The 25,527-nt window shown below is 38.6% G+C and overlaps 1 protein-coding gene across 4 annotated transcripts in view; it reads right to left on the bottom strand.

Moving 5' to 3' along the window:
• Nucleotides 1-2,744: 2,744 nt before the first annotated feature.
• Nucleotides 2,745-25,527, bottom strand: part of rxfp2a (relaxin family peptide receptor 2a) — a 47,785-nt gene continuing 25,002 nt past the window's right edge. For 3 of the 4 annotated variants that reach the window (XM_051938073.1, XM_051938075.1, XM_051938076.1), the window contains 12 exons: nucleotides 20,613-20,687; nucleotides 20,083-20,154; nucleotides 15,156-15,227; nucleotides 14,657-14,731; nucleotides 12,410-12,481; nucleotides 11,907-11,978; nucleotides 11,529-11,758; nucleotides 8,934-9,079; nucleotides 7,087-7,182; nucleotides 6,156-6,324; nucleotides 4,663-4,881; nucleotides 2,745-4,417 (listed from right to left, as the gene is read on the bottom strand). In XM_051938073.1, the coding sequence (XP_051794033.1) occupies nucleotides 4,152-4,417; nucleotides 4,663-4,881; nucleotides 6,156-6,324; nucleotides 7,087-7,182; nucleotides 8,934-9,079; nucleotides 11,529-11,758; nucleotides 11,907-11,978; nucleotides 12,410-12,481; nucleotides 14,657-14,731; nucleotides 15,156-15,227; nucleotides 20,083-20,154; nucleotides 20,613-20,687 (1,564 nt within the window). In that variant the 3' untranslated portion in view covers nucleotides 2,745-4,151. The remainder of the gene's footprint in view (nucleotides 4,418-4,662; nucleotides 4,882-6,155; nucleotides 6,325-7,086; nucleotides 7,183-8,933; nucleotides 9,080-11,528; nucleotides 11,759-11,906; nucleotides 11,979-12,409; nucleotides 12,482-14,656; nucleotides 14,732-15,155; nucleotides 15,228-20,082; nucleotides 20,155-20,612; nucleotides 20,688-25,527) is intronic. The other variant, XM_051938074.1, reaches the window with a different exon arrangement.

Genomic DNA, 25,527 nt, shown 5'->3' with positions numbered 1-25,527 from the left:
AAAAAAAAAGGGAAGAGGAGAGATCGTCCACAATCCCCAGAGAGGATTTGTAAATCGGGGACAAAAATAAAGGATGCAGGAGAACGTCAAAGAGGCGCAGTGCTGTGACACACATGACAAGCTGTCTGTGTGTGTGTGTTACTTGTAGCGTTAAGTCCAGACACAGAACAATGGAGTTAACTGGGTCGCCATTGCTGACTGGCTGTGCCAAACAGCTGGAGAGATGAAGAGGGAGTATGATTGAGTCATGAGGAAGGAGGGGAGGGAGGGTGAGGAAGAGGAGGAGGAGGAGAAGGAGGAATGGGCCTGAAATACAAGTGTTAACAGACCAGGCTGAGGGAGGAATACTGGGCAAAGGGGAGAGGAATTAACTCACTGAAGTATGTGGCAATTCCTGGCAACAAAACGTCAACACATTTTTTTGAAAAACACTTAAAAATCAATTTGGATGATTCCATTTTGCCAGATGACGAGAACGGAGGGAGCCAACACCAGTGCTGCTGTCTGGCTGTATATGAGTGCATGTAAATAATGCATGCTCAAAACTGGCTTTCTCTCACAAAACAGCCAGGCTGACTCTTGAACATCTCAGCTGCAGAATAATAAAGTGCACAGCTACTCAGGCAGGATGATGCACGCCACTGGACCATGACCAATTTAAATTTAATAATTTGCAGGCTCTGTTCTAATCCACAACCCATGACTGTGTAATTGAGGGGAAAAAACAGCACAAATACAGCCAGACGTGCACGTGTTAAGTTACACTACGGGATGTAATCTATTTTGTTTATGCACCCCAAAATGTCTTCTACTAGCCATAGTGACCTGCCTGCTGTTTCATTAATGTAAGCCGCCTAGCTCGTGGCTAACATGCGATGTAGCATATTATCTCCCACCGCCATCATGAAGTGTCTATTTACAATCAGCGTCGCTGTTAACATAATAAAGACTGTTGCTCGGCTAACGTGCCTCACAAAGCAACGGGGCTTTGTCCGCTGTGTGAGTGCTGCCAAGGAAACGAGGAAGCGTGTTTAGGTTAGTCACACTGTATTTTCTATACCGGGTGCCGACCAGTATAACCAGCGAAACCAATGGCTAACTCTGTGGCTAAAGAGCTAGTACAAGCCCCTGGTAGTTAGAGCTATCGATGTTATCAAGACATTGCTCGGTTTCCTTTGTAGTCAACGCTGAACCATTAAACACCACCAGACGCAACGATACCGCGGCATTAAACTCAACTGTACCTTATCTGCGTCGACCTTGGCGGCTAAAGGATCATTTCCTGGCACCAATTCTTTGTTTATGTGCTTTGGTGGCTTGTTTTCATCAATCCGCCTCGTCTCTCTCCTCCAGGAGTCGTGCCGCCCCGGCTGACAGCACGACTGCTCGGGATGACAGGGCCCCGCCCCTAGCAACCAATCAGAGACCGCGGAGCTGGAAACTGAGGCAGACCACGGTTCCTATTGGCCAACGGTTGCGTCCGTCAATGTGTCGCTAGGGGCGCACCTTGCTCCAAGGACAGGACACCTGCCAGGGAGGGATGCTGAGCGCCGCAGGTGCGTCCAAACCAAGAATGTTGGAGCTGAAGAAAGAACTTAAAAGACACAATGTAATATGAAAACAGGCACGTTAGCACAGAGAGCTGCACAAATAAATGAAAGCGTAAAATTAGCTTCTCCTGTAAATGTTTTTAAAATTCATCACCTACTAGCCTATTTTATATGTAAGTACACATCCACATCAACACTCACGCTTCGATGAGCTCTTTCAAAACTAGTATTATTTGTTCCTTTGTTGTTGTTTTACTCACTTGCTTTACAACAAATGTGAATGTTTTCTTAAAGAATGATATCTTACTTATTTTGCTTATATTTTTACTTTTCATATGTCTCAACCCAGTTAGACAAACTTGCTACTGATATAGCAGACTATTACTCACAGGAGAAGACTTAAGCCATGCCTATTTAACATATACTGTAATCAGTAGATCTGCTAATGTTCCTATAATGGTCCCTATAGCTGCATTTAATTTTCTCAAAATGGGACACCTGGCAAATTGTGAAAGTTAAGTTGTGCAATGAATGTCCTTTCAAGCAATACATCAAATAAGCCGAAAATCAACACCTATACATTGCTGAAAAGGAGTTTGATGAAGAAAATAAAGTTCACATGATCTGAAAAGAGTGGGCGTGACATCAGTGACACCACAATCACAGTGGTGACTGAAATGCAGTTTGACATTAAAATTGCAGAGCTTCTAAAAAGCTTCCCATTTAATTCCAATAGTTTTGTAATGGGATGTAATTATGCGTCAAAATGACAAAGGATTAATTTCAGGGTTGGAGTGGGACTCAATTTCAGCCCTGGACTTTCATGCCTCAGACCGGCCCATTTTAGATCACGACCTATTACTATTAAAATCATATAATTCTAGCCTTGTCTTGTAATTCAGTGTGTTTTTCTAAAATATTTCCAATTTAGTGCAAGTAAGGGTTGCTTCATAATGTGGATGTATTTCAACATGAGTGCACATCTCCAATATTATTCTTTACAACAATGAATGTGAATGTGAGTGTGATTGTTTGTCTGTATATGTAGCCCTGCGACAGACTGGTGACCTGTCCAGGGCGTCCCCTGCGCCCAAGTCAGCTGAGATAGGCTCCAGCACCCCCCGCGACCCTAGTGAGGATAAAGCAGTGTATAGAGAATGGATGGATGGAAAGGAACAAGAAAATGCAGAAGAGTTTGTTTATGTCTTTTTTATTGTTTCAGTCAGAAAGACACCGGGGGAGCCAATAAACTCCAGCAAACACAGATATATATACAGTACATAACATACACAGAGAAAACATTCTCATGTACCAAATTTTGTACAATAAAAATAAACATATGCACATTTATACAGCATAATGGGAAATTATAGTCCTTATTTCATCAGGGGGTGCTCCACTGCTGAGGAGAAACTTTGCCAATTACTAAACCACCCTTTTTATTTACCTACATGACTTTCCTTTTCTCCTTCCCTGTCATTATTATTTGTTGTTCTGTAGTTCAAGTAAAAAGTCATCAGTACAAAAACACACAAGGTAAAGAGGCAAAAACACTAAACAAAAAAAAATAGAACAGACTAGAAAGTGACATGGACAGTGGCACAGAAATTCTTTTTCTGTGAATAAGTAGATTCAATATAAAATGGCTGAAAACAAATGATTAATCAGTGGGTACAAAGAGAGAGGAATGAATGTCATGAATTATTTGGACGGCATAATAAATGTATGCCTTAAATTGTGTTTTTATTTCGATTTGTGCCATTAAAGATGATTAAAATTATGACTGACTGACTGACTTTGAATTTGCATTTTAATGGGCAGATGACACAAAAATAATAAAAGGCAACCTGGATTTTGGCATTTAACAAATGCATTATTTTCACACACATTAAAGTAAAACTGAGTGCAAATGCTGAGTCATTCTCATGTCTTTTATGCCGGCATTGTGATTCCATCAACGCTGTTTGAGTGCTACACCTTTGACAGTCCAAGACTCATTTCATGCTTCTTTTGTTTTTTGAATGACACCTTTTATCCTTGAACCCGTTTCTCAGCTCAGTGTCCGATGAACATCACATCTGAGAGCCTCATCTTTCAGTTTCTCCATAAAAAAACAGACTGTGAGATAAAACGGATATTCGGCCGCTTGTCTTCCAGCTCCATAAACTCAATGAGCACTTTCCTTGCTTGACTGAGGACATTAAGTCTTGTGTGATCTTCCTCAGGGTGCAGCAATGTGTGCAGCACATACTTATATCCTTTCAGCCACCTCGTTGTTGTTCGTGTTTTCATTGTATTGTACCCTCACCAGGAAAAATATCAAATGTGTGGCCACATGAGCATGTAAACATGGGAGCAATTGTAGCTCAAGTAGCACAGAGTTAACCTTAAAGTCTGTAGTTCCTCACTTGTCGGAGTGACTTTGACACGTACCTCCCAGGTGCTCCTCATATGTCTATGTCAGGGGAAAAAGTATCACGTTACGAATGTCAGAGCATGATGACACATCCCAGTGACTGCTGATTATTTCCTGGAAGTTTGTCTCATTAAAACATGCGATGTCATGTACGTCCACGACTGTAGTTTGCAAAACATGCTCTCTCAGGCGTAGCGAGGATCTGCGCTGATCAGTGACACCCGCTGGAGGTAGGCGGGCGGCTGGTAGCAGGCGGCCCGTGATGCCTCCATGAACACCGTGGAGGAGGTGAGGCTCTTGCTGTCTTTCTTCAAGATGTGCCTTCTCTGCCAGCGACAGAGTAAGACCTCCACCTGCTCTCTGAAGAAGCTGGTGGTTAAGGTGTACAGGATGGGGTTCAAGGCACTGTTGATGGGAAGGATGAAGATGACAACCCAGCTGGAGATTGTGCCTAACGGAGCAAACCGGAGGGAGGGAATTAGAATTTTAAAGCAGTCAGTGTCTGGAGGTGCTTTTTATGGTGGTATTCCACAAACAAAGGCTTCAAACAGTAGAAAAGTGGCATGTATGATGTCAACAGAAAGGCACATTTAACATCACTCAATTTAAAAATAATAGCTGGTGTGAGGACCTAGTGATTAATGACACAACACAACAACAGTGAAATGTCAACAAAGGTGCTCTTTCAGTTCTTACCTGGTATCTCCACCTCCAACAGTGAGAGGACTTTGACTAAAAATATGGGAATCCAGCAGAGGGCGTCAGAGAACACAATGAAGAAGAACCTGTTGGCCACAGCGACATCTCTGTGCAGTCTGCTCCTCAGGTCTGTGGCATTGATGCCGGTTTTATAGATGGAGTAAAACATGCTGGAGTAGGAGAAGACGATCACCAGGAATGCCACCAGGTTTAGGCCTAAAGAGATGCACATTCAAACACATGGATCTTTGCAGATTTTTTGATATAATTAAATGTACAGTATGCAATAAATGTAGAAAAATGTGCAGTTGTTCCTCAAATGAAGCCAGAAGGTCAAGTTTGTGAGAGTGGTGGTCTCTTTTGGTGGAAGTGCTATAAAGTCATTGGTCACACTTCTTGGAACTCATATCTATGCACTAAAATTAGATATTTAGGAGTTTGTTTTCATGAAAATAGATCTTTAAAAACTGCTTAGACGTAACTCTATATTGTCACCTATGACTCCGCTCAAATGATGCTGAAATACTCTGCGCTAGGTCATAGGAAGTTGTGATATTGAAGTAATTCAGCCAGGAGATTCCAGAGAAGAGTAATGATATAGATTTGGTTCTTGGTGTCATTTTGACTCTAAGTAAAATTTTATGCCGTCATATACTTTTATCTAACAAGGTCTATTTGGCCTTAAATTCCAAAATGAAGGGGAAAACCTGTTGTAATGGGCTGGACTGAAGTCAGACTAAAGGTGTAATGCAGAATTGATTGACAATTTATACTATATGCTTTAAATAACAGTCAAACCAGGTGGGGTCATTTGAAAAAAAGTGTATGGCAACTTAAATGTGTTACACATTAAACCCTGACTGTCTGCTTTGGTATTTTTGGTAGCCTACGCCGCAGTTCTAAGAAGGAAAAGCTTTGACATGGCATTTATGACATGTTTTCTTATATTTAAAAACACAATATAGGTATGTTAACAAGATTAAAAAAAAGTCAGAGGGGATCTTTAAGTAAAGTAAATCAAGCCAACGTATATTTTTAATGATTTTTTAATAAATAAAAACCCCAAAACACATTATCGCTTGGATTAATTTAAAAGATTCTACTGATTAACAGCCCTGCATCTAATGTAAATGCAGGTACTCTTATCGGACAGAATTTTAACATCTTTTATTCTTCACTGTGGTTTCACATCCACTGGAGCTCGCGAAGAGTGCAGACTGGTCCTGGTGTTTGCCATCTACATCTAAGCGCGATCCCTAAGCTGTAACAGCGACGCTTCAAATGTCTCCTCAAAATGTCAAATGTCAAACTTAATTTGTACCATATTCACCAACAATAACATTTACATAAAAATCATGCAAAACTGAATGCTCCACCGGTTTATCGAAATAGAATTCCCCGTCCTGCAAACAGTGTAATTTATATGCAAATCTTAACATTTACTGTAACATAAGCTTTCAGGAAAAAAATACAACTTTTCTTCAATTTACCCAGAAAAATCCCTGTGGAATATCCTTTGGCAGTAGGTTTTTCTTGCCTGTCAGAGTGCAGCGGAAAGCAGACCCCATTACGTCCGTAGTAGTTCCCGAAGACGTTCTCGTTCATTAGGGGCACGGCGGCAATAATGAACCCCAGCATCCAGATGGACGCCAGGACCACCTTGCACCGGGGCAACAAACACGCTGTTAGAACTTCTGACACAATAAATAATGATTTCCATACTTCTATGGAAGTCAGCTAACTTGAGCAAACACCAAACATTTTGCTTAGACTAGTTTCCTCCTGTTGACCGATGAGTTATTTTAGACTCCATCTAGACTCTGAGAAAACAAGCAGCACTTTCTCACAGAGCATAGATAATTTCTTTTAATGAGATGTGTTCAGGAGCATTTAGAGTAAATGGATTTGCATTTAGAGTTCCCCGACAATGCTCTGCTCAAGTGATCCAGGTGGTAATGAGGATGACACATTACATTTTAGTTAGATAAACAATAACAAACATATAACGCATCACCAGGAGGTTGAGTTGGCAGAGAAAGCCACGGCAACAAAAGTAAAGGAAACAGATGTTTTGTCTGAAGTGATGCTCAATTTGGTCATTAAGTTTTTCAACAACGTCGGAAGAAGTTCGGCTGACATGAGTTCATCTTAAGTTTCAAATGCCACACCGTTGATTTCTTGTAAAGCCAGCATTGTGATCCCCTCTCTGACAAAAAGTTTAAAAGATGCTTCACACGTTTTTCAAGTGCAACACGATCGGTTCTGTTGGAATTTCTAAGTGGAGCTAATCCAGTGTTCGGATACTATAAGGGTGCATGATTATTTTACACATAGAATAATCAAAATGGTACATAAACTCTGGATTCACTCCAAATTAAGTGATTCTGTTAGGATCTACTATTTATCAGTAGAATAACTCACCCCTGTCTGAAGTTTGCTTGGCCGCAGATTGCTGAAGGGGAAAACAATGACCAGGAACTTCTCCAGAGTCAGGTAGGTCAGGAGGAGGACAGACACCTGGGGGAAAACACACACCATATATACAGAGGCTCGTCAGAACTCAGAAAAATACTTAAAAGCACTCCTGAACAGCTTTCAAACGATATTATCCTTTTTTCCCCCTGTCAGATAGTCAAATTATCTGACTAATCACCAGCATTACTCAAACTATTATTGTAGAAGAATCAGCTTGCAGAGGAGTGAAACTAATTAATGATCGCAGGAGCATCAATCTGCTTTATTCCTCTCACAGTAAGATTTACATTGTACACTAATGCAGTCTCACACAAGGACTGATGGGAAATCTCTCCTTGTTGGTGCATTCAAGTGTTTGTGCTAAAACCACCTGACATTTATGTTCACATTTATCTCAGCTAAACACACTGTGTGTGGTGTGATGTGTTGAGATTTAACACACTGAGTGCAGTCCCTATTCCTGGCAGAGATGCAGAGATGATGCTTTTCATAGTTTAAAGCCCGTGCTGTGCAGATTGATGTTTCTACTTCAATTTAATGGCTGTGTGCTGATACTCTGATATGCTATTATTTTGGAAAATATCTTAAAACCAATTGTGAGAAGGTGCTACTTGTGGTCTCATTTTAAAAAACAGTGAAAAAAAAAAAGTGGTTTCATTTTAATTTGTATTCATCCGTTTCTGCTACTATACAATACATTTGTTTATTGTCATATTCACGGTAAGGAGACATGTTTCCCTGTACTATGACTTTTTCTATCCTCAACACGCCAAACAATATAAATCTAAGTTATAAAAAGAGATAAAACATGTATTATACCATGACAGTGCCTCACCTAATGTTTCCTGTGCACAAAAATATTTTTGAGTTTCTACTCAGTGAAAATCACAGATTCTTAGTTTCAGAGAAAAAGTGCTGGTGTTGCACTGGCATAGTATTTGCAAATGTTCTAAACTCCAGAGACGAAGATGAATACATGCATCTCTGGAGTCTGACAATGTCAGCGAAGCACTGTTATTGAGAATAAGTTTGGGTATGCAAAGAGTTAAATTTAACATGAATATGCTCCGAATCTGTCACTGTAGGTTGACAGAAATGAGCAGAAATGGATGAAAGTGAATATCTCCTGAGAAAACAAGAAAAGAGCCTGTGGTTGCCCTGACAAAAGCTGGAATCAGCAGCAGTGATGATGGGATGACATGGGATCAGTCAAAAAGCAAGCTCTGCAGGTTCAGGATGCACTTTCCAACCAGTGGGTCAGCCAGTACAAGCTTATGTTGTGCATTCAAACCACATTAAAAAAATAAGATAAATACTGCCGAATTCTGGTGCAATTTAAACATATCAATAAGACATCTAGAATATTTCAGTTTTCTGACATATTCATAAAAACACAGAATCTTGTATGAGTGTGTGTTCCAGACAGAAAATGTGGGAATGAGGTGTAAAAATATAAATCTATTTTTAAAAGAGAAAAGGGTGGAAGCACTTACAAAGCCTGAGTGTGAATATTTCTCTCTGTGTAAACATAGAAATTTAATGAGGAGCTGGAACAAGCAGAAACTGGCAGTCAGCGAGGTGCAAGATGTTCTAAACAACCTAACAAAAGCTAATTAAACCAAAAGTGGAAACATTCATGTTAGGAGGTTAAGAGTGTGAAAGTACAACTGACAGCTCTTGGATAAGCCTCGCAGTGAAAATAATTTATGTGTTACAGGCTCCATTTTCAGAGCTAGTTAGCTGGTCCCTGTCTGCATGTGTGTGGGTGGAATACAAATACTTTAATAAAGCACCTCTGAGGAAAGCATGGCCAGGAACCCAATGATGCGACACTCGATGCTCTCCATCCACAGCAGGGCGTTTCGATTGTACTGCCCACGGAATTTTACATCAAACACTCCCACGAAAAACAGGTACACTCCCATGAGGCAGTCTGCAACTGGACGATAAGACACAGATGAGTCTGTTAACACACAGAGTGCTGCGTAAATGAGCCCGTTTGTTAGCTGCTGGCACTTCCCGCTGCCAAAACAAATTTTTTCATTAAAATACACAAACAGAACATTATTTTTGCCCTTACGAGCATGGCACCAAATGTAAAGCATGATTTGCTGTTGCTGCATTGTGAATGTGTGAATTAAGAAGGTCACTTTTACTCAGCCTCTAAAGCTTTAGCATCTTTTCTAGCTCAGAACTTTAATACAGACCGGTGGGAATTTGATAGTCTGTGCAACATGAATGAAAAACCAGAAGAAAAAAGAAGGAGAATCAACTCCTTTTGCCTTCAAGGGTTGAGGATGCAGTGACTGAAAAAAAAAGATCATAAATAAAGGTTGGAGAGCAAAGCAAAGGCAGTGAAGCCTGGAGTTCAAATCCAGCAGGAGGAAGGAGGAGCACATGGCACAGAGAGGGTGACTTTGAGAGTGACAAGGTTATACAAGTGAAACTGAAGAAATCTAAACTGACTAGAATACAAAACTGAGGCAAAGAGAGGAAACAAAGAGTGCACAATGAGGGAGAGAAGTTAAAACGTGAATTAAACTGGAGTCAAAATGGATAAATGGATTATTTTAGTGCACTTACAGACTGTTAAAAGCTTTCTGTCTTTTGAAGTGCCCACCTTCAGCTTAGACAGCAAAACCTTTGTGCTCTGTGTACTTATCGGTTTGAACACGGCAGATTTATTCTGGTTCCCCCTATAAATGAATAATGATAACAATTTTGAAGTGCTTTGAGTATCACTAAGTAGAAAGTTGTGTCCAACTGGAGTGAACTGCAGGCTGTGCTTATATGTATGGAAATTACAAATCTGAACAGCAAAATATGTATATCATATTGAGTCACCTTTTTTCAAGTATTGTGGACATTTAAAAAAAAAAAGCAAAATATGAGTAAAATAAGTTGTCAAAGAAATTCCATTTTCAGTTTTTCTTCTTTTTATGATTCCAAATTTTTGATTTCGTCCCACTTCCATTCATGTCTGTTCTGTTTCCATAGAGGAGCAGAAGTTTACATTGCAGTGAAAACTGAGCTCACAATGAGTAAAAATGTGACAGAAGCAAAGGAAAATATTGTAATATTTAGTCCTGCACAATGTATTAAAAAGGAAATTCACTGGAGCTCTTTGCAGTGGACTTTGTGTTGTTACAAGACATAAAACAAGCCAGTATGAAGCAGAGGTGAATTCTCGCTTCAACTTCAACCTACCTCAGGGTTGTCAAATACATAACAACGTGTACAGCTATTTTGACAAGTATTGATTGATTTAAACACGGAAAAATAGCAACAGCTGTAAGAATCTATTTGGTTCTGAAGCTAAAGAGAGCAGAGAAAGAGAGTTATAAGAGCCAGTAAGCCTCTAATTGCTGCAACCCAGGAGTTTTCTTTGGCGTGTTGTTTGCTATTTTTAACCCACATCTTCTTCACTGCAAGTTATTTTGCCCTCATTTATAAAACTAACATGATTGTCTGTCACAGATCTCTCTGAATAAAAAACAGAGCACATAAAACAGCAGGAATGCTCGCAGCCCTAGTCTCCATGATATATTAATCATAGCATTGCTGCTAAACATTGAAAAGCAGTATTTAGAGATTTTAGAGAGTATTTGAGATAATCACAGTTAAAGCTCACAAGTCGAGGCTTTGTGGAGATCCAGAGTTTCTCTAAAGAAGAAACTTGACCAAAAAGTCTACTGCTTTTGGAGGTAAATGTGCTTTATTTAAATTCAATCCTGCTTGAAATCTCCTACTTTACAGAGATATTTCACTTCCAGATGGTTAGATTAGTGAACAATACGCACTTTATATATCCAGTGATTTATTTATTATTTGTGGGAATTTATCGTTGTAGCTTTGATTCTCATCTATGTACTGATTTATTCTCATTTATATATAGCTTCATGGCCGAGAGAGCCAGAGCAGATGTGTTTCACTGCATGATAATGAACAATTGAATGTATAATAATGTACATGACAATAAACTTGAACTCTAATCACTGCACTCTTCAAGCGGTTCACTCTCCGCTGCTTGTCTGGTAAATTACTTCCAATGTGCACTCGTGGGATTGCTGCCTAGAAAAGCCAAGCTTAGATGTCTCGGAGCATCAAGCCTGTTCTCCATTTTCCCAGCTCAAGCAGTGCAAAAGTCATGAAACACTTGGAAAACAACAGAATGCAGTTTTGCTCTAGCAAGTGCCTCATTTTACTATATATATATATTACAATATATTTGCTGCATTTATAATTATACTGAAACATCCTCAGTACTTCTGTCATCCTATAGATGCACTGCGTCCCGGCTACTCTCTTTATATTTAAGATACTAAGATTTATCCAAGAATTTCAATGTTTCAAATTGTGAGAGTCTACAGTGGTGTGTGTTTACTCACAGCAGAGGACTTTGATGCAGGCAGCATGGAGGTTGTTCTCTGCACGTATCAGCGACCTCATGCCAATGACGAAGAGGTTACCGAAGCAGGTGATGAAGGCCATGACCCAGACAGACACCCGCAACACGATGTTAGCCAGAAGGTTCTCAAAAGACGAGATGCCGTCAGTGTTGGGCTTACAGGACCTGACATGTGGTGCATAGGAACAGTACTGGAACTTTTTAAAGTAGCTGTCAGAGAAAAGGCACATAAAAAAATTAAAAGGTGTTGGCAGAAGACAGAAAGGAGACAGAGTTGGATAAACAATGGTACGTAGAGGTGATAAAAATTGGAAGAATTTTCAATGGTGCAGGATTCTTGGAGTCGATTTGTACGTACATGTGGGAGAGGTTCTTCATCGACAGAAACATCTTCGTCTGAATATCTTCAATTTCAATCCCCTCCAGTGCTCTAAAGAAAACAGCAGATTTCACCACCACACAGGCTGCAGGAAGGGGTTTGTGGGCACTTGTTTTGCTATCTAAGTGAAGACCAGCCTCAGTTTTGAACATTCATAGTGACTACATCTCTGCATTAAGATATTCAATTCAATTCAATTTTATTTATTTAGCGCAGATTCACAACATGTCATCTCAAAGCGCTGAGCATAGTAAGGTTCAGATCTTAAAAATTACAGAGAGACCTTTGGATTCCCTATTCTTGTATTCTAGTCCATAGTCTGAACACCTCAAAGGTTTGTTCAACTCAGTTTTAAGATTAGTTGAGATTAGGTTTAGAATTAGGCAAATAGTTGTGATGATTAGAGGTAAAGGCAATGCATGATGTCAGTGAGGGTCCTCACATGCATAGAAAGACATCTGAGAGTAGGTGTGTGTACTTACAGAGACTGAAGATGAGTCAGGTGGCTGAAGTGACTCGGGTGAATGTGGAGAGAAGGATTGTAGGAGATGTTTCTGCAACCAGGAACAGATGATGAAAAACTCAACAAAACATATCGGAAACACATCAGAAGCTTCGACTGTGAATGGTGAGTGAAAAACTGCCAATTCTGTCTCGAGTTTGCTAAAGACCTGAAATCGTTTCTCAAACTCCCACAACAATCCCGTCATCTTGTCTTTGTATCGGCTCATGTCACCATTGACGCTGGCTGCGCATACATCTCTTAAACAGGGGGAATTGATTCAGAGTTTCCAACTTTTCTATATACACTACCATAACTTCCCTATATTGCTATGTATCTGATATTTTTTTTAACCATAAGAGATTTGCTTTCCAATTCCGCACAGTCACCACTAATGATGAAAAATGAATAAACAGTTTGGGGCTCATTTAATTCAGAACAGAATTATTTATGAGGCAGCACCTTGACTAACTGTATGGCTGGCCTTTCAGAGAAGCAACAGCTGCAACAAGCAGCTGGAGGTTAATCTTTGTCCTGATTTGTATGTTAATTATTTCGTTTTTTTTGTACCATAAAAAAGCAGGAAAAAGTTGGCACAACTTATTACATGAAAGGAATGAGCATGCATAGAAAAGGGTCAGATGTTTAAACTGTGCAGGTGCAGTCCCATAAATCTTGTTGCACTCAGAGGACAAACTCTATCAGATAAGCAGGAGCCTTTATGGACAAATGCAACCTTTCTTTACACAGCAGGCATTCTGACAGGACATAGCTGTAAAGCGTAAGTACCAAGGGCAAGGGTATTAAAAGGAACAAGCCTTATTCTCTAAGATAACTTCCATTTATCCCAGAAAAACCTGTTCACTTTGAAATGCACTAATGGCACAAACATGATGATATTCAGTGGCTCTAACTGTGATTATACAAAGAGTAGTCTCTCAATGTGTGTGGAGCACAGTTCCTACATTGTGTTCTATCGCAACTGCTTTGTTTGTAACGGCAGTGCATTCGGAAAAGGGATGTGGACATCAGTATGTAACACGATGATCTGCATTTTAGACTGTGGGAACAACAGCGTTATTGCTGCACAGCCTTGAACTTGCTGAACTGCTGTCAGGATTTCATTTCCTGGCTCCCGGTGTTGTGTGTGCTGACTCACTAGTCAGAAAAATGATGGGAACTATAATTTAGATGCTATCTACTCTGTTGTTCCTACCATTGCTTTGAACAACACAATTCAAAATATTCCAGCACAGCATCAGTCTTTAGGGACCATCTGCTCTATTTTTGGATGTCTGTTCATGACAAGTGATATTTTCCACCAGTGACAGAAGAAGTATTTGGATCCTTAACTTAATTAGAAGTAACTACAACTTTCATACGAAGGCAGTGGAATAAAAGAGATAATATTTTCCTCTAATATCTGCTGAATTGAAAGCACAAAATCAAAAATTAACATGTAAGTAACTCAGGGTTGTAATTAGGTACAGTGTTCAAGTAAGCGTACTGAGTTTTTTCTTTCAGAATTGCAACATTCACAGATCATGCAGAATTTGCACATCACTATGAATTTGAATTTGATCCCAAATTCCCAGAAATACAATTCTTGTACTTATTATTTTCTGTGACATCATTATACATATGTTTCCTGGTGGGCTAATTTGTTAGATTTTTTCACAGACCTGCATTCTTTCTAACAGCCAGCAGGGGTTGCAAGAACAAATGTAAATGACTGGAAGTCTATGAGAAAATGACTCAACTTCTCACCTGATTTGTTCACGCTGTAAGCATTTTCCCAATGAGTTTACAGTCTCAGTTTCTTGTTTTAAGTCTTCATCAACAAAGCATGATGTTCATTTTTTAAAATTATGATCGCATTTAGAGTAAAACAGTCAAAATCAGAGGTCTTCTTTAAGTAAGGGTATTTTGTGATTGACAAGTCACTACCTTATGGGTGTGAATACATTTTTGGATTTGCAGTCAGATCTACTCCTCATTTATCATAATTTTCCTTACATATTACAGCACTATTCTCACATCAAGGTCCACGAGACAAAACCTTTCTGTTCTTCATAATACTGCCTTTGATTTTCTGAGTTTCTGTCATGTTCTCTGAACCCTACCTTAAAACTGGACAGAGTGTTTTTACTATTAATGCATTCTATTTCACACAGTCGTCACATAATGAAGCACATTCTTCTTCAGAGTAAAACTGTCAGATACTCACAGTTTAAGGAGAGACTTGGAGAGACTCTTAAAGGTGTTTTTTGACAGCTCCCTGATCCTGTTGGTGGACAGATTCCTTTAAAAAAGACAGCAGAATTAAAAACTTCCCGTGCAGTATATTCATAGTCGGTTCCAAGCAATGACAGCACAGACAAGACGACAAGAGAGTCTCTAAACAACAGCACATATGGAATGTTGCATGAAATTCACCAAAGCTGTTAATCACTAGAATTTTCTGTCACATATTATTTTTTCCTGATTAACATGCACAAGATTTTGCCACTGGAGAACAATTAAATTTGAGTAAAGCTATGAAAAAATCCATTTTCATCAGCAATAACAAAAAAAAAATCCATGTCACCCTACAGGGGGTTTAAAGATGTTTAGATAGTCTCCTCTGAACAGCCAGTAATTGATTCCAGCCGAAACATCTGTCAGGAAATGTAAACTGAACTGATTATGTGATCGGAATAGTGAATATGAACCAAATTGGTTCTTACAGTTCAGCTAGCTTCCACAGGGACTGGAAGGTGTTTTCAGGGACTCTTCTGATCCTGTTGTCCATTAGTAACCTGAACAAGATAGAGCTGCTGTTAGAAACCATGCAGAGAGCTGCAAAGTGCTGTTTCAATTCCCAGCGGCAGACACTTGCTGTGACTGGATGGAGTTACATTTGCAGCAGTATGACTACCAATTATCTTCTGTTAATATGGAATCAGAGCTGACTCTACTGCTCTGCCTGAAAAAAAATAATAATTAAACACCAACAGTTTCTGCATTGCATATATGTTTTCATACCTTCTCTTATCTATACACATTTATATACTCACACTCAACTGCAACCCTGAACTGGAGAGCATATGTTAGATGAGTGCTGCTCTTTAACTTCATCGCTCAGCATCCAGCTGTCAACTTTCCTGTCAGAAAATCTATTTACTTATACAGTCATATTGATGGGGAACTTCACTTATCAATGTGACAACTGAACATAGGAAGGTGAACTTTGATTGACATGTAGAACAAATTTACACTCATTTTGCAGCAGAAAAGTGAAAAAAAAAAACGAGTGGAGAGTTCAGAGCTGTTATGTCTGAATGTCAGAATTGTGTATGATCACAGTCAAGAGTAAATGTGGTGTATGAAAGATGAAATACTTCATTATACGTAAATAAGTGAATACAGATAAATAATTAAATGCACAAATACAACATAAACCTATTTAATTATGTCCCCAAAACGTATTTATTAATTTATGCTTGACTCATTTTTCCATCCTTCATAGTTTTGTAGATAAATGCTGGAATGAATTCAATAAAACGAGACACACTCCATTCGTTTGGTTTGGATAACAGCTGCAGACATTAACACAGAGGACTTCTCTTCAGAGCCAATTCACTGTTCAATAGAACAGAGAATTACTGCTGATTTAGTTCACAAATCATTTCTCTGCTCCAGGACAGAATATAAAAATCAAAAAGCAAGACAGGGCCTTTATATGTAATGGATGTAAATTACAACTGATACACATGTCTACTGAGGACTGTTGTCAGGAAAAATAATGATATAATAATAATAATAACAATAATAACAATAATAATAATAATTACAGAGCCATTGGATGAGGGATAGCATTCTGAGACAGAGTTCTGAGGTTTAAAATTGTACAAGACAGAAAAAAAAGAAATATCAACCTCATCCACTTACAGACATCATTGCAGAGTGTTATGCACGCAGTGGACGACCTAATCAAATTGTGCTTCATAATAGATTTGAGGCTCCAATCACTAAATCTGTACAAGCATCCAGATTTGAAGTGACACCATAGAAACACTGAGGAAAACATAGTGATTTGAACGAGGTAAAAGGTTTTGCGCATCTGGAACCACAACGCAACAGACAGATACAATATCGCCTTCTGTACTATTGTCTATGTGTGACCTTCCCCGACTACCAGTGAGGTTTGTAGCATTTCTAGACAAAAATTACATGTTTTTTTTTTAGACTTTTTTTCTTTGAAATTTGTAACTTGAATCTCAAAAATTCCTCTTCCTCCGAGACACAAATTGTGTTTTTTCTCAGCAAAATTGCAGCTTTTGAAGTGGAGTACAGCACATTTTTAAAGTTTTAAAAATGGTTTTATTGGTTATTAATGCTGCCACACAGCTTGGAAATCAGAAGAGCTTGTTTTTCTACTTAGTACACTGTGTATACACTCTCTTGTTGTGCCTGCCAGCTGCTGCATGTTTATGCTTTCCTCAACTTGCAACATAACAACTCTGAATCTTGCCAGAATACCTTTTCCTCTTCCTGATTACTATAATTTAGGTTTTAACTTAAGATAACAACTTCTTTTTGGATGTTTATGTTGAGGCCCAGCAGTCCTGTGGATGGATGTTCCTTTGTCTTTGGGAAATGTGCAAGTGTCACACTTGCATTTACATGAAACTGTCAGGATTCTGCCCTGTTGCTGCCTGTTTGTTCCCTCAGTGTTTGTTGCCCTTTAGTGTGTGTTTTTGGCTTGTGTGTCTCTGTCTCCCTCTGGCTGTGTCTTTCCCTTCTGTCTCTCTTCCACTCGCTCGTCCCGTGGCTCTGTCATCTCATTAGTTCATCATTCTCACCTGTTGCAATCAGCTCGACTCATTCCACCTGGTCCCCTTCCCTGTTATTTAAGCTCTGCCACTCCCCTCAGTCTTCGCTGGCGCATAGTTAGACATACATGCAGTTCTCTCTGCTCTCCCCACTACCCTCCTCCGCTGGATTCTCAGTTGTTGGACTTTGTTGTTTTTCACCCCTTTTTCTGGATTACCCCCACTGGACTTGATGCTTGTTTAGACCCTAGTTTGCTTTTGTGTTAGCTGTTCGTTCTCCTTCTGTAAGTACCTCTTAGTCTTGCCGTTGCCTTCGTCTAGTTTAGTTTTTGTCTCCCCTTTTTAGTCTTGCCGTTGCCTTTGTCTTGTTTAGTTTTTGTCCTCCCTTCTTAGTCTGCTGTTTCACCTCTGTCTAATTAGTTTTTTGTCCACTTCAGTCTCGTTTTCAGTTGTAAAAGGTTTTTTTGATTTGGTTAATAAATTCTTTCAATTATGCCTAGTGTTTTGTCAGTGATGTCTGCACCTGGGTTCTCCACACCCCACAACCCTAACAGAAACAAATCTTAATTTTCTTTAATTTGGAAAACCACCCTCTGTCTGCCTCTATACATGACTGCACTAATGTCTGCCAGTAACTTTGCAGCCTACAATAACCCCCTCTGAGGCTAATCACTGCTTGATCTCCTCTGGAAAACCCCATCTGGAGAAAAAGAGTTTGCTGTTGAGCTGCTGTCATAAATTCAAGTTAGTTAAATCTTTTTGACACCCTGTATAAATTAAATTCTCTCTATTTAGGATATGTAAGTGCCATAACGCCTTCAATTATTCTGATATTATACACTGTAATGTGTGCAATGTGGCTCAAAAAGCCACAAATATCTAGCATTTTGTTTTAAAGTTTTATGGCTTGCTTTCAGTGAGGTCACTGTTTTTTATTCAGCACATCAAATATAACAGTGTTGTGACTCAGTCTGCTTTGTCACACACATAGTCAATCAATTCTGGATCAAAAGTCGGAGTCTTCAAAAAGTTTCAAGAAAGAGTCTTCAAGCAGTCTTCACAGTCTGACGTGAATAATGTTTATTCAGCACAGAGGCTGTAAGAACAAACATGAGCAAAATCTCGAGATTTTAGCAAACTACACGAAGTATTTCATTGCGCAGCTCAGCGTTAAGGTTAAGACTCATATTAAAAAAAATATACATGAAAACCCAACAAACGCAAGGATTCCCTGGATCCTCGATGAGCAAGCTTTGTTTTTCATTTTTATTTTTATTTTATGGGGATTAATGTTTGGGGTTTTTTTGTTTTGTTTTTTTAAACTTGTGTATTGTATCGTCCTTCATACTTTAGGGTTTATAAGTACAGAATACACAAGACTTTCAGTGCCATCCTGTTGCCACATTAAGTCCTTTATAAAGTCTTCTCACCCCAGGGGACAATCATGTGAGATTCTATTCTATTATTTTTGCTCTAGTTTTGACAAGTTCTACATCTAGAAATATAACTGCATTAATCATTTGTCAGTGCCTAAAGGTTTGGAAGTCCCCTGCGTGTTTGCAGATGTCCACACATCTAGAGAAAATGAAACTGTTTGTTTCCGTCTTTGACTCATTTCTTCGTAATGCGATGGAACAGGAACCCGCTGCTGAGCATTTGTTGTCTGTGTTCATTAATGAAATTACCAAGAGTACCCAAATGTGTCTGGATGTGTTCATGCATGACGGGAAGAGAGAAACAGAAAGAAACTGAGCCTGACACAAAGAGTAGACAACAGCATTGCTCAGGATGCAAACAAAGACTTTTCAAATCTCTTAAGAAGCTTAATTTGCTTGCCTTGTGTGTGACTAATTAGGAGTAATGCAAGGAATATAAAACAGAGCAAACTCTATAGAACTGAAGTACAGTTGATGAAAAGAAGCAAAAGATGGTCATTTAGTACTCATTTTTGTCTTGAAACACAATAGGAATATCAAAACCAGATAATGTTTATGCATCACTGAGTTTCCAAAGATACAGAACATGAAGAATGCAAACATTTGCATTAGAATGGATCCTGTAGTTATATAGATGCAAATGTTGTAATAATGAAGCAGCATCACAGCGTCTGTTGGAACTGCTGGGTGGTCCATAAATCTATTACTGCTAAAAATATGGAGATTAAAGTACATTATTGCAAAGGGGAACAAACCTTACTCAACACTAGGAGGGGAGACTTCACTTTTCTCTTCAACAAAGAGGAGGTACAAATCTAACAGTTTTTACAGTGAATACCAGCTCTATTCCTAAGGGCTCGTTGCAAATAAACTACGTTTAAACCTTATGGTACAGTTTTACATCTTTTCAAAGGTAAAAACTTTTCAGTGGTGCATATAAATCTCTGCTCAAAACTCATCTTTTCAATAATCATTTGCCTCCTCCTCCTTGTAGTTTTGTTGTTGTTCTCTTTATTTATGTAAAGCGACCTTGGGTTTGTGAAAGGCGCTATATAAATTGAACATATTATTATTATTTATTATTATATCCTCAAGTGGTAAAAATATTGCATTGAATGAAACTAAATGGAAAATTCAGGCGTAAATCACTTTTCATGGTTACTTGAGAAAGACTGGTTTTGTTCACAAAGACAATATGGCTGAAACACAACTGCTGAATATATAATTTCATAAAGTTATTAGTCAAGGAATGTCTGATGTGGCTTGATCAAAACATTAATTCGAAGTTGCAGCTGGTCAATTACATCAGCTGCCTCAGATGAAATGGAAACCTTAGTTATGAACCCTGGAAAAGAAGCTGTTGAACTTTTGGTTTTCAGTACGTTTTAAAGTTGGATACTCACAGAACTTCAAGTTTGCTGCACGTCTTCAGGATGGAGTAGTTAAGAGTTTGAATCTGGTTTCCCTCTAGATCCCTGAGAGCAGAAAAAGGGACAAAGAGGATAAAATATAAACAAGTGTAAATGTTCACATGTAAATATATTGTTTGAGTTCACTTGATTTTATTAAAATGACTTTTACTTCTATTAAAGTCTATTCCAAATAAACACAAAAGAAGGAAAAAAAACAGTGAAAGCTACAGAAATCATTGGCTTTGGAATTCAAATAAATCGAGTTAGTGCTGAGTTTGAGCATGCTGCTAACACACAAACATCCAGCTAACATGAGGCCATGGGAGTGTCAGACTCAGTGATACCAGCTGACGACAGACTTCAGTCAGGAGGATCGCTCATCTGACCAGAATAATGTCAGCTGTCTCATTTTGTTTTTTAAAGTATGCACACATCTGGAAAATTCTCTAGTGCACAAAAATTCTCACACACATGCACTACACACCTGCATTCACACAAGTACACTGTCAGAGCAGACTCACAGCCAGTCCAAGGCAGGCATGTGTTGACAGAAGCTCGGATGAGGGAGCTGCTGCAGAGACGTGTTCACCATGGACCTGAGGACAGAAGGACAGAGGTTCAAATCTGCGTAGTGGAAGTTCCCACATATGTGATGATGGCAACTTTCCTTAAAAGAAAAAAAAGAGACAAGAACATGACCAAAATTAGGCGCCTACTGCTACAGATGTGCTGTGACTAATACTGTATGTTAGTTAACATTGGAGTCAAATTCCAGATCCATCATGGGTGGAGATCAGCTACAGGTAACAACAGCATCTTTGTATGGGGTCAAAGCTGTTCACACTGTACAAAAAGTCACATGCTTGCATCATATCGCTAAGCTAACGTTTTTAAGAAACTTATTGTCTTGGATTGTTTTAACAGGAAGACGGAATAAATTAAATAACCGTGTCTGGGGATACTTGGAAAAGCTGTTAGATGGGCGCCCACTCAGTATTGTGCATGAGCCAGACTGAGCTTGGTTATAGCATATTATTAAAGCACTTTGTTGCCTTTGAACAAATTGTCCATCTGGGACCTTTTAAAATATTCAAAAGCATTAAGTATTAAGTGAGTCTGCACACTGATGAATTATGCTGCACTAGGGGCTGGCTAATTATATAGGCGTGCCTGACAATTGGAGCCGATATTTGGCATCTTTCCAATGATTTGTATTTATTTTTTTGTGTTTTTTAAAGATTACTGATTAAATAAATGCATTTAAAAATACTGCTATGGCTTTCTCTATCTGTCATGTCATGTTCTTGAGCACAGCACTGTCAGATTGTTTAAAGGTTCTCTTTTAATTAAACGTGTGGAACATAAACAGAAGCATTTCAGTAAAATTTTGCATTGGAGTCTTTGCTAATCTAAACTTTGACACCAAGCTTAAGAGCTCAAATATCAGTCATCAGTCTCCTTTATTACTAATTATCAGTACTGGCCAATGAAATCATGTCCTACACTGTACATCTGTAGTTTTGTGAGGAACATCTCATCAAGGATGTCAACTCAAGAACCACAGTAATGCAGCATTACACCGTTGGAAATAACCAGAAATTGTGAGTTTAAGAAACATTTAAAATCACAAGAGCTCTGAAATGCTAAATAAACCAAGATATGCAAGACTCCGCACCAACTCTGAGTGATCATCAATCATACTTTTGTACACCGAGAGATAGAAAAGAAGCTTTATCACAGATATAGTTTAATAGACAAACAACGCAAGACTCCAGTCGGCACAAGTCTTCACAAAAGGGTGTTGTCCAGCAGTGAGGAGGGTACACAAACCACAGCTCAGGATAGGAAACAAGTCCAAATGCTTGGGTTGGACTAAGACATATCAACGTTAAACAGTGGATGAAGGAAAAAAAACGTATTTACTGATGAATTCAAGTAAGAGATGTGAAGCAGGAACAGAATGACATATGTGAGGGGGCCAACAGCAGACAGTGAAACATGGTGGTGCCATTAATCAAGTCTGAGGGTGTTTTTTCTACTCTGTACACCAGCACTGAATCCAGTCTGAGAAAGAAGAAGTGGCAGAGACATGCTGCATCTTCAGGAGAGTGAGCCCAAACACAAATCAAATCTTTGACACATCAAGACGAAGTGGCATTTGAAGATGGAGGAGAAAGCTAAACATTCCTGAAATCACCAGACGCTCTTTGGAACATTGTTTGTTCATACTGGGATGACATGGGTGATCAGATTTTGCACAAACAGCTGCTTTCATTGTAGGAGATATTTTAAAGTTTATTTACGCTTTTTTTTTAGAGATTCACTCTGATTGTTCAGCTGATTTTTAAATTTGTGGAAAATGGAAAAAGTGCTATTAAATTAAAAATAAATGCAAAATAAACGTGTCCTTAATATAGTTTTGGACCACACGATTTATTCATTATAGCAAAATACTGTGACTTCAAGTCTTTGTCAAACTTGGAGGGGGAACATAATGTCTGGATACAACAATATCTCAATAAAACATACATTTTTCAACAGTCTTTTGTTCTCTCATTCGTCAGTTCACTTCAGTTTTCTGTATCAGTGTCTCCTCAGCAGGGATTCATTATTGGCACACTGGTGGTGACAGTTTCCCAACAATGTTCACCTGTGGATCTTTGTCGCTTACATCCCAAATTCATCTTTTCCTTACAGGCAGGACTGAGTGGAAAAAGCATCTGTACTGTTTAGTTTGGAAAAATGAAAAAGCTTCCCACAGTAAGCAGTTCAAAGACTCTGTAGGTTTACAGAAAGTGGGAGGGAAGGAGACGCTGTAATGCTGACAGCTTCCCAGGGCGATGCAGGAAGTTTGACTTTATTCTTGTTGTTTCTTTAATATATTGCATCAGCGCTGTTGTTTTCGAAGTTAATCCGTGGATCCGCTGAGAGGCTCGTCCAAGTCTAATGAAACCCAGCTCTCATATCTGCAGTAAACTACACTTGTTTTTGTTTGTCAGGGTTTTTTATTGACTGTCTAAATGTAGCTGCTATGACCTTAATTTAGAAGGAAGCACAAATAAAGACTGCAGATATTTTATGGCCATAAATGTAGTTTACTGCATTTTTTTTACGTTCCAATAAATAATAATAATCTAATACCACGTTTGAAATCAAACTGTACTTTTAGTTCCTTGTAAAATTTACACACATATATGATAGATGAGAATGTATACAGTGGCAATTCACACATTTTTTGAAAAAGACACTTATATTGACATTCAGGTTCCCTGTCCTTTCATGTTTAACAACTCGTTTCATATTTGCAAGATGCTTAGTAATTGCTACAAGACGCAATTACAGGATCTTTCCCTTATAATTAGATGGTAAATCATAAAAGCAAAAGTCTTCCTCCTTCCTTTAGCAAATGCATGTCTTATTTCCAGTTACTTCATACTTAAAATTCTTAGAAATCACTGCATGCTATGTTTACAAAAACATATCTTCAGTTTTGTTAAGTTTTTCACTTGTATTTTTTAAAACATTTGTAGATTACATTATGCATTGCACAAATACATAATTTTGTAATTACAATGTTTAAAGTTTATGTATAATCTTTCATCTATAAGCTTTTAAACACGAGCCCAAATCGTTCATGTTTGAGCAAATTTTCAGTGACTTCAATGAAGATAACATTAAATTAGTCAGAAATACAGTCTAGACTATATTGTTAATGTGGTAAATGACTATTCTAGCTAGAAACAGCTGATTTTTAATGGGGGTACAGAGGAACATTTCCAGTAACCATCACTCCTGTGTTCTAATGCTACATTGTGTTAGCTAATGGTGTTGAAAGGCTCATTGATGATTAGAAAACTCTTGTGCAGTTATGTTAACGCATGAATAAAAGTGTGAGCTTACATGGAAAACATGAAGTTGCATGGGTGACACCAAACTTTTGAACAATAGTGTACATCAGCTCACAGCTGCTTTACCAAACAACAGATGTACCAAATTGTTGACAGTCATGTTCTCCTTCACTTTTCAAGTCTCTGCGGGTCCTGAAATAAACACAACTGTGTACTGAAGGCAGTAAATTAGTCTAAAAGCCATAACTTTGAAAAATGGTTGGCAATAAAACAAAATATAAACTGTATGATTTGTAGTTAAAAGGATAAAACATGAAGCTTTTCTGATGTGGTTTACCGACCACGTGGAGCGAAATGACCCTAAACGTACAGTCAGATAAGTCAATTTGTGTTTTATTTTGGGTTGTAAAGCCTTAGACTGAGGAGAGTTTCAGCAGACAAAGAGGGACAAAGGACTCTGATTATAGAGATGAATGGAGACATAGGGTCACCTCTGCCCAACCTCTGGCTTTTATGTTTCAAGCAAGAATATTGACTGAAGGGCATTTATTGAAATGGATACCTGCTTTAGAAAAAAAAAAAGAGAGAATGAGTCAGGAGAGGCAGCTAGGTGTGAAGTAGACAACATTTCTAACAGGGATGAGATGTAAATAAAAACTGGGAACAACATGCCGTCCTGATCTCAGAGAACAAAAGTGAGCGTTGATCCAAGTCAGGTCAGTGAACCAGAGAGCAGATGGAGAGGAGGAACAAGATGGTGATGAAGAGATGGGATCAGTGCACGGCCTGAGGTGAGACAGTCCACTGTTTTAGTAAATTAATGTCTGTTCCAGTTATGAATCTACTTTTTATGTCGTGTTGTTCTCTGCAAGACGTTTCGTGCTTTGTAGATAAATCTGACTCCACTTTATGGTTTTTGAAACTAAACTGACAGTTTACTAAACTGACTAAACTGACATCGTAAAACTCTCAGTACCTCATCATTATCATAACACAGAGACATGGAGCATGAAATGGGGTGTGAAATTTAGCAATACAGTTCCTTTTTTTTTCCACACAGCACAAAAAGTCAGACATTTGACACAAACGGAAGTATGTGATTACTTCTGCCTGGAGGAGAAACGATGAAAGGAAAGAGCATAAAAGGTTCTGGCGTGATTTTTATCTTGAAACTCAGAATGATGCACATTCAAAAGAGAGATGCATTTAAAACTTTTACACTACATGTGTGCAAATTTGACTAACAGTATATCTAAATATCCCTGAACTGCATCTCTAAATGCTTCTTTCCCAATGCTGACTAATTTTCAGTGTCAGTTTTCTTAATAGATTTTAAAATATAAAGAGATATTTTTAGGGTGATAATGGTGGTGCTGTGGTGAGGACTGTTACCTTGTGCTTGTGTTGGGTTTACATTGTGTCTTCTTAGTGTCTAAAGGCATGCATGGTAGATTTAGCTGTCATTTTTAACTGGGGAAAGGTGTGAGCGGTTTTCTGTCTCTTTGTGCCAGTCCTGTGATTGACTGTCCAGGGTGTAAAGCTCTCACCCAGTGTCAGTGGATAGAGCAGGTATAGATGATGGATGGAT

Source organism: Acanthochromis polyacanthus, chromosome 17 (assembly GCF_021347895.1).
Source record: "Acanthochromis polyacanthus isolate Apoly-LR-REF ecotype Palm Island chromosome 17, KAUST_Apoly_ChrSc, whole genome shotgun sequence".
NCBI classification, from domain to species: domain Eukaryota; kingdom Metazoa; phylum Chordata; class Actinopteri; family Pomacentridae; genus Acanthochromis; species Acanthochromis polyacanthus.
This window is presented reverse-complemented; position numbering and strand designations above follow the sequence as displayed.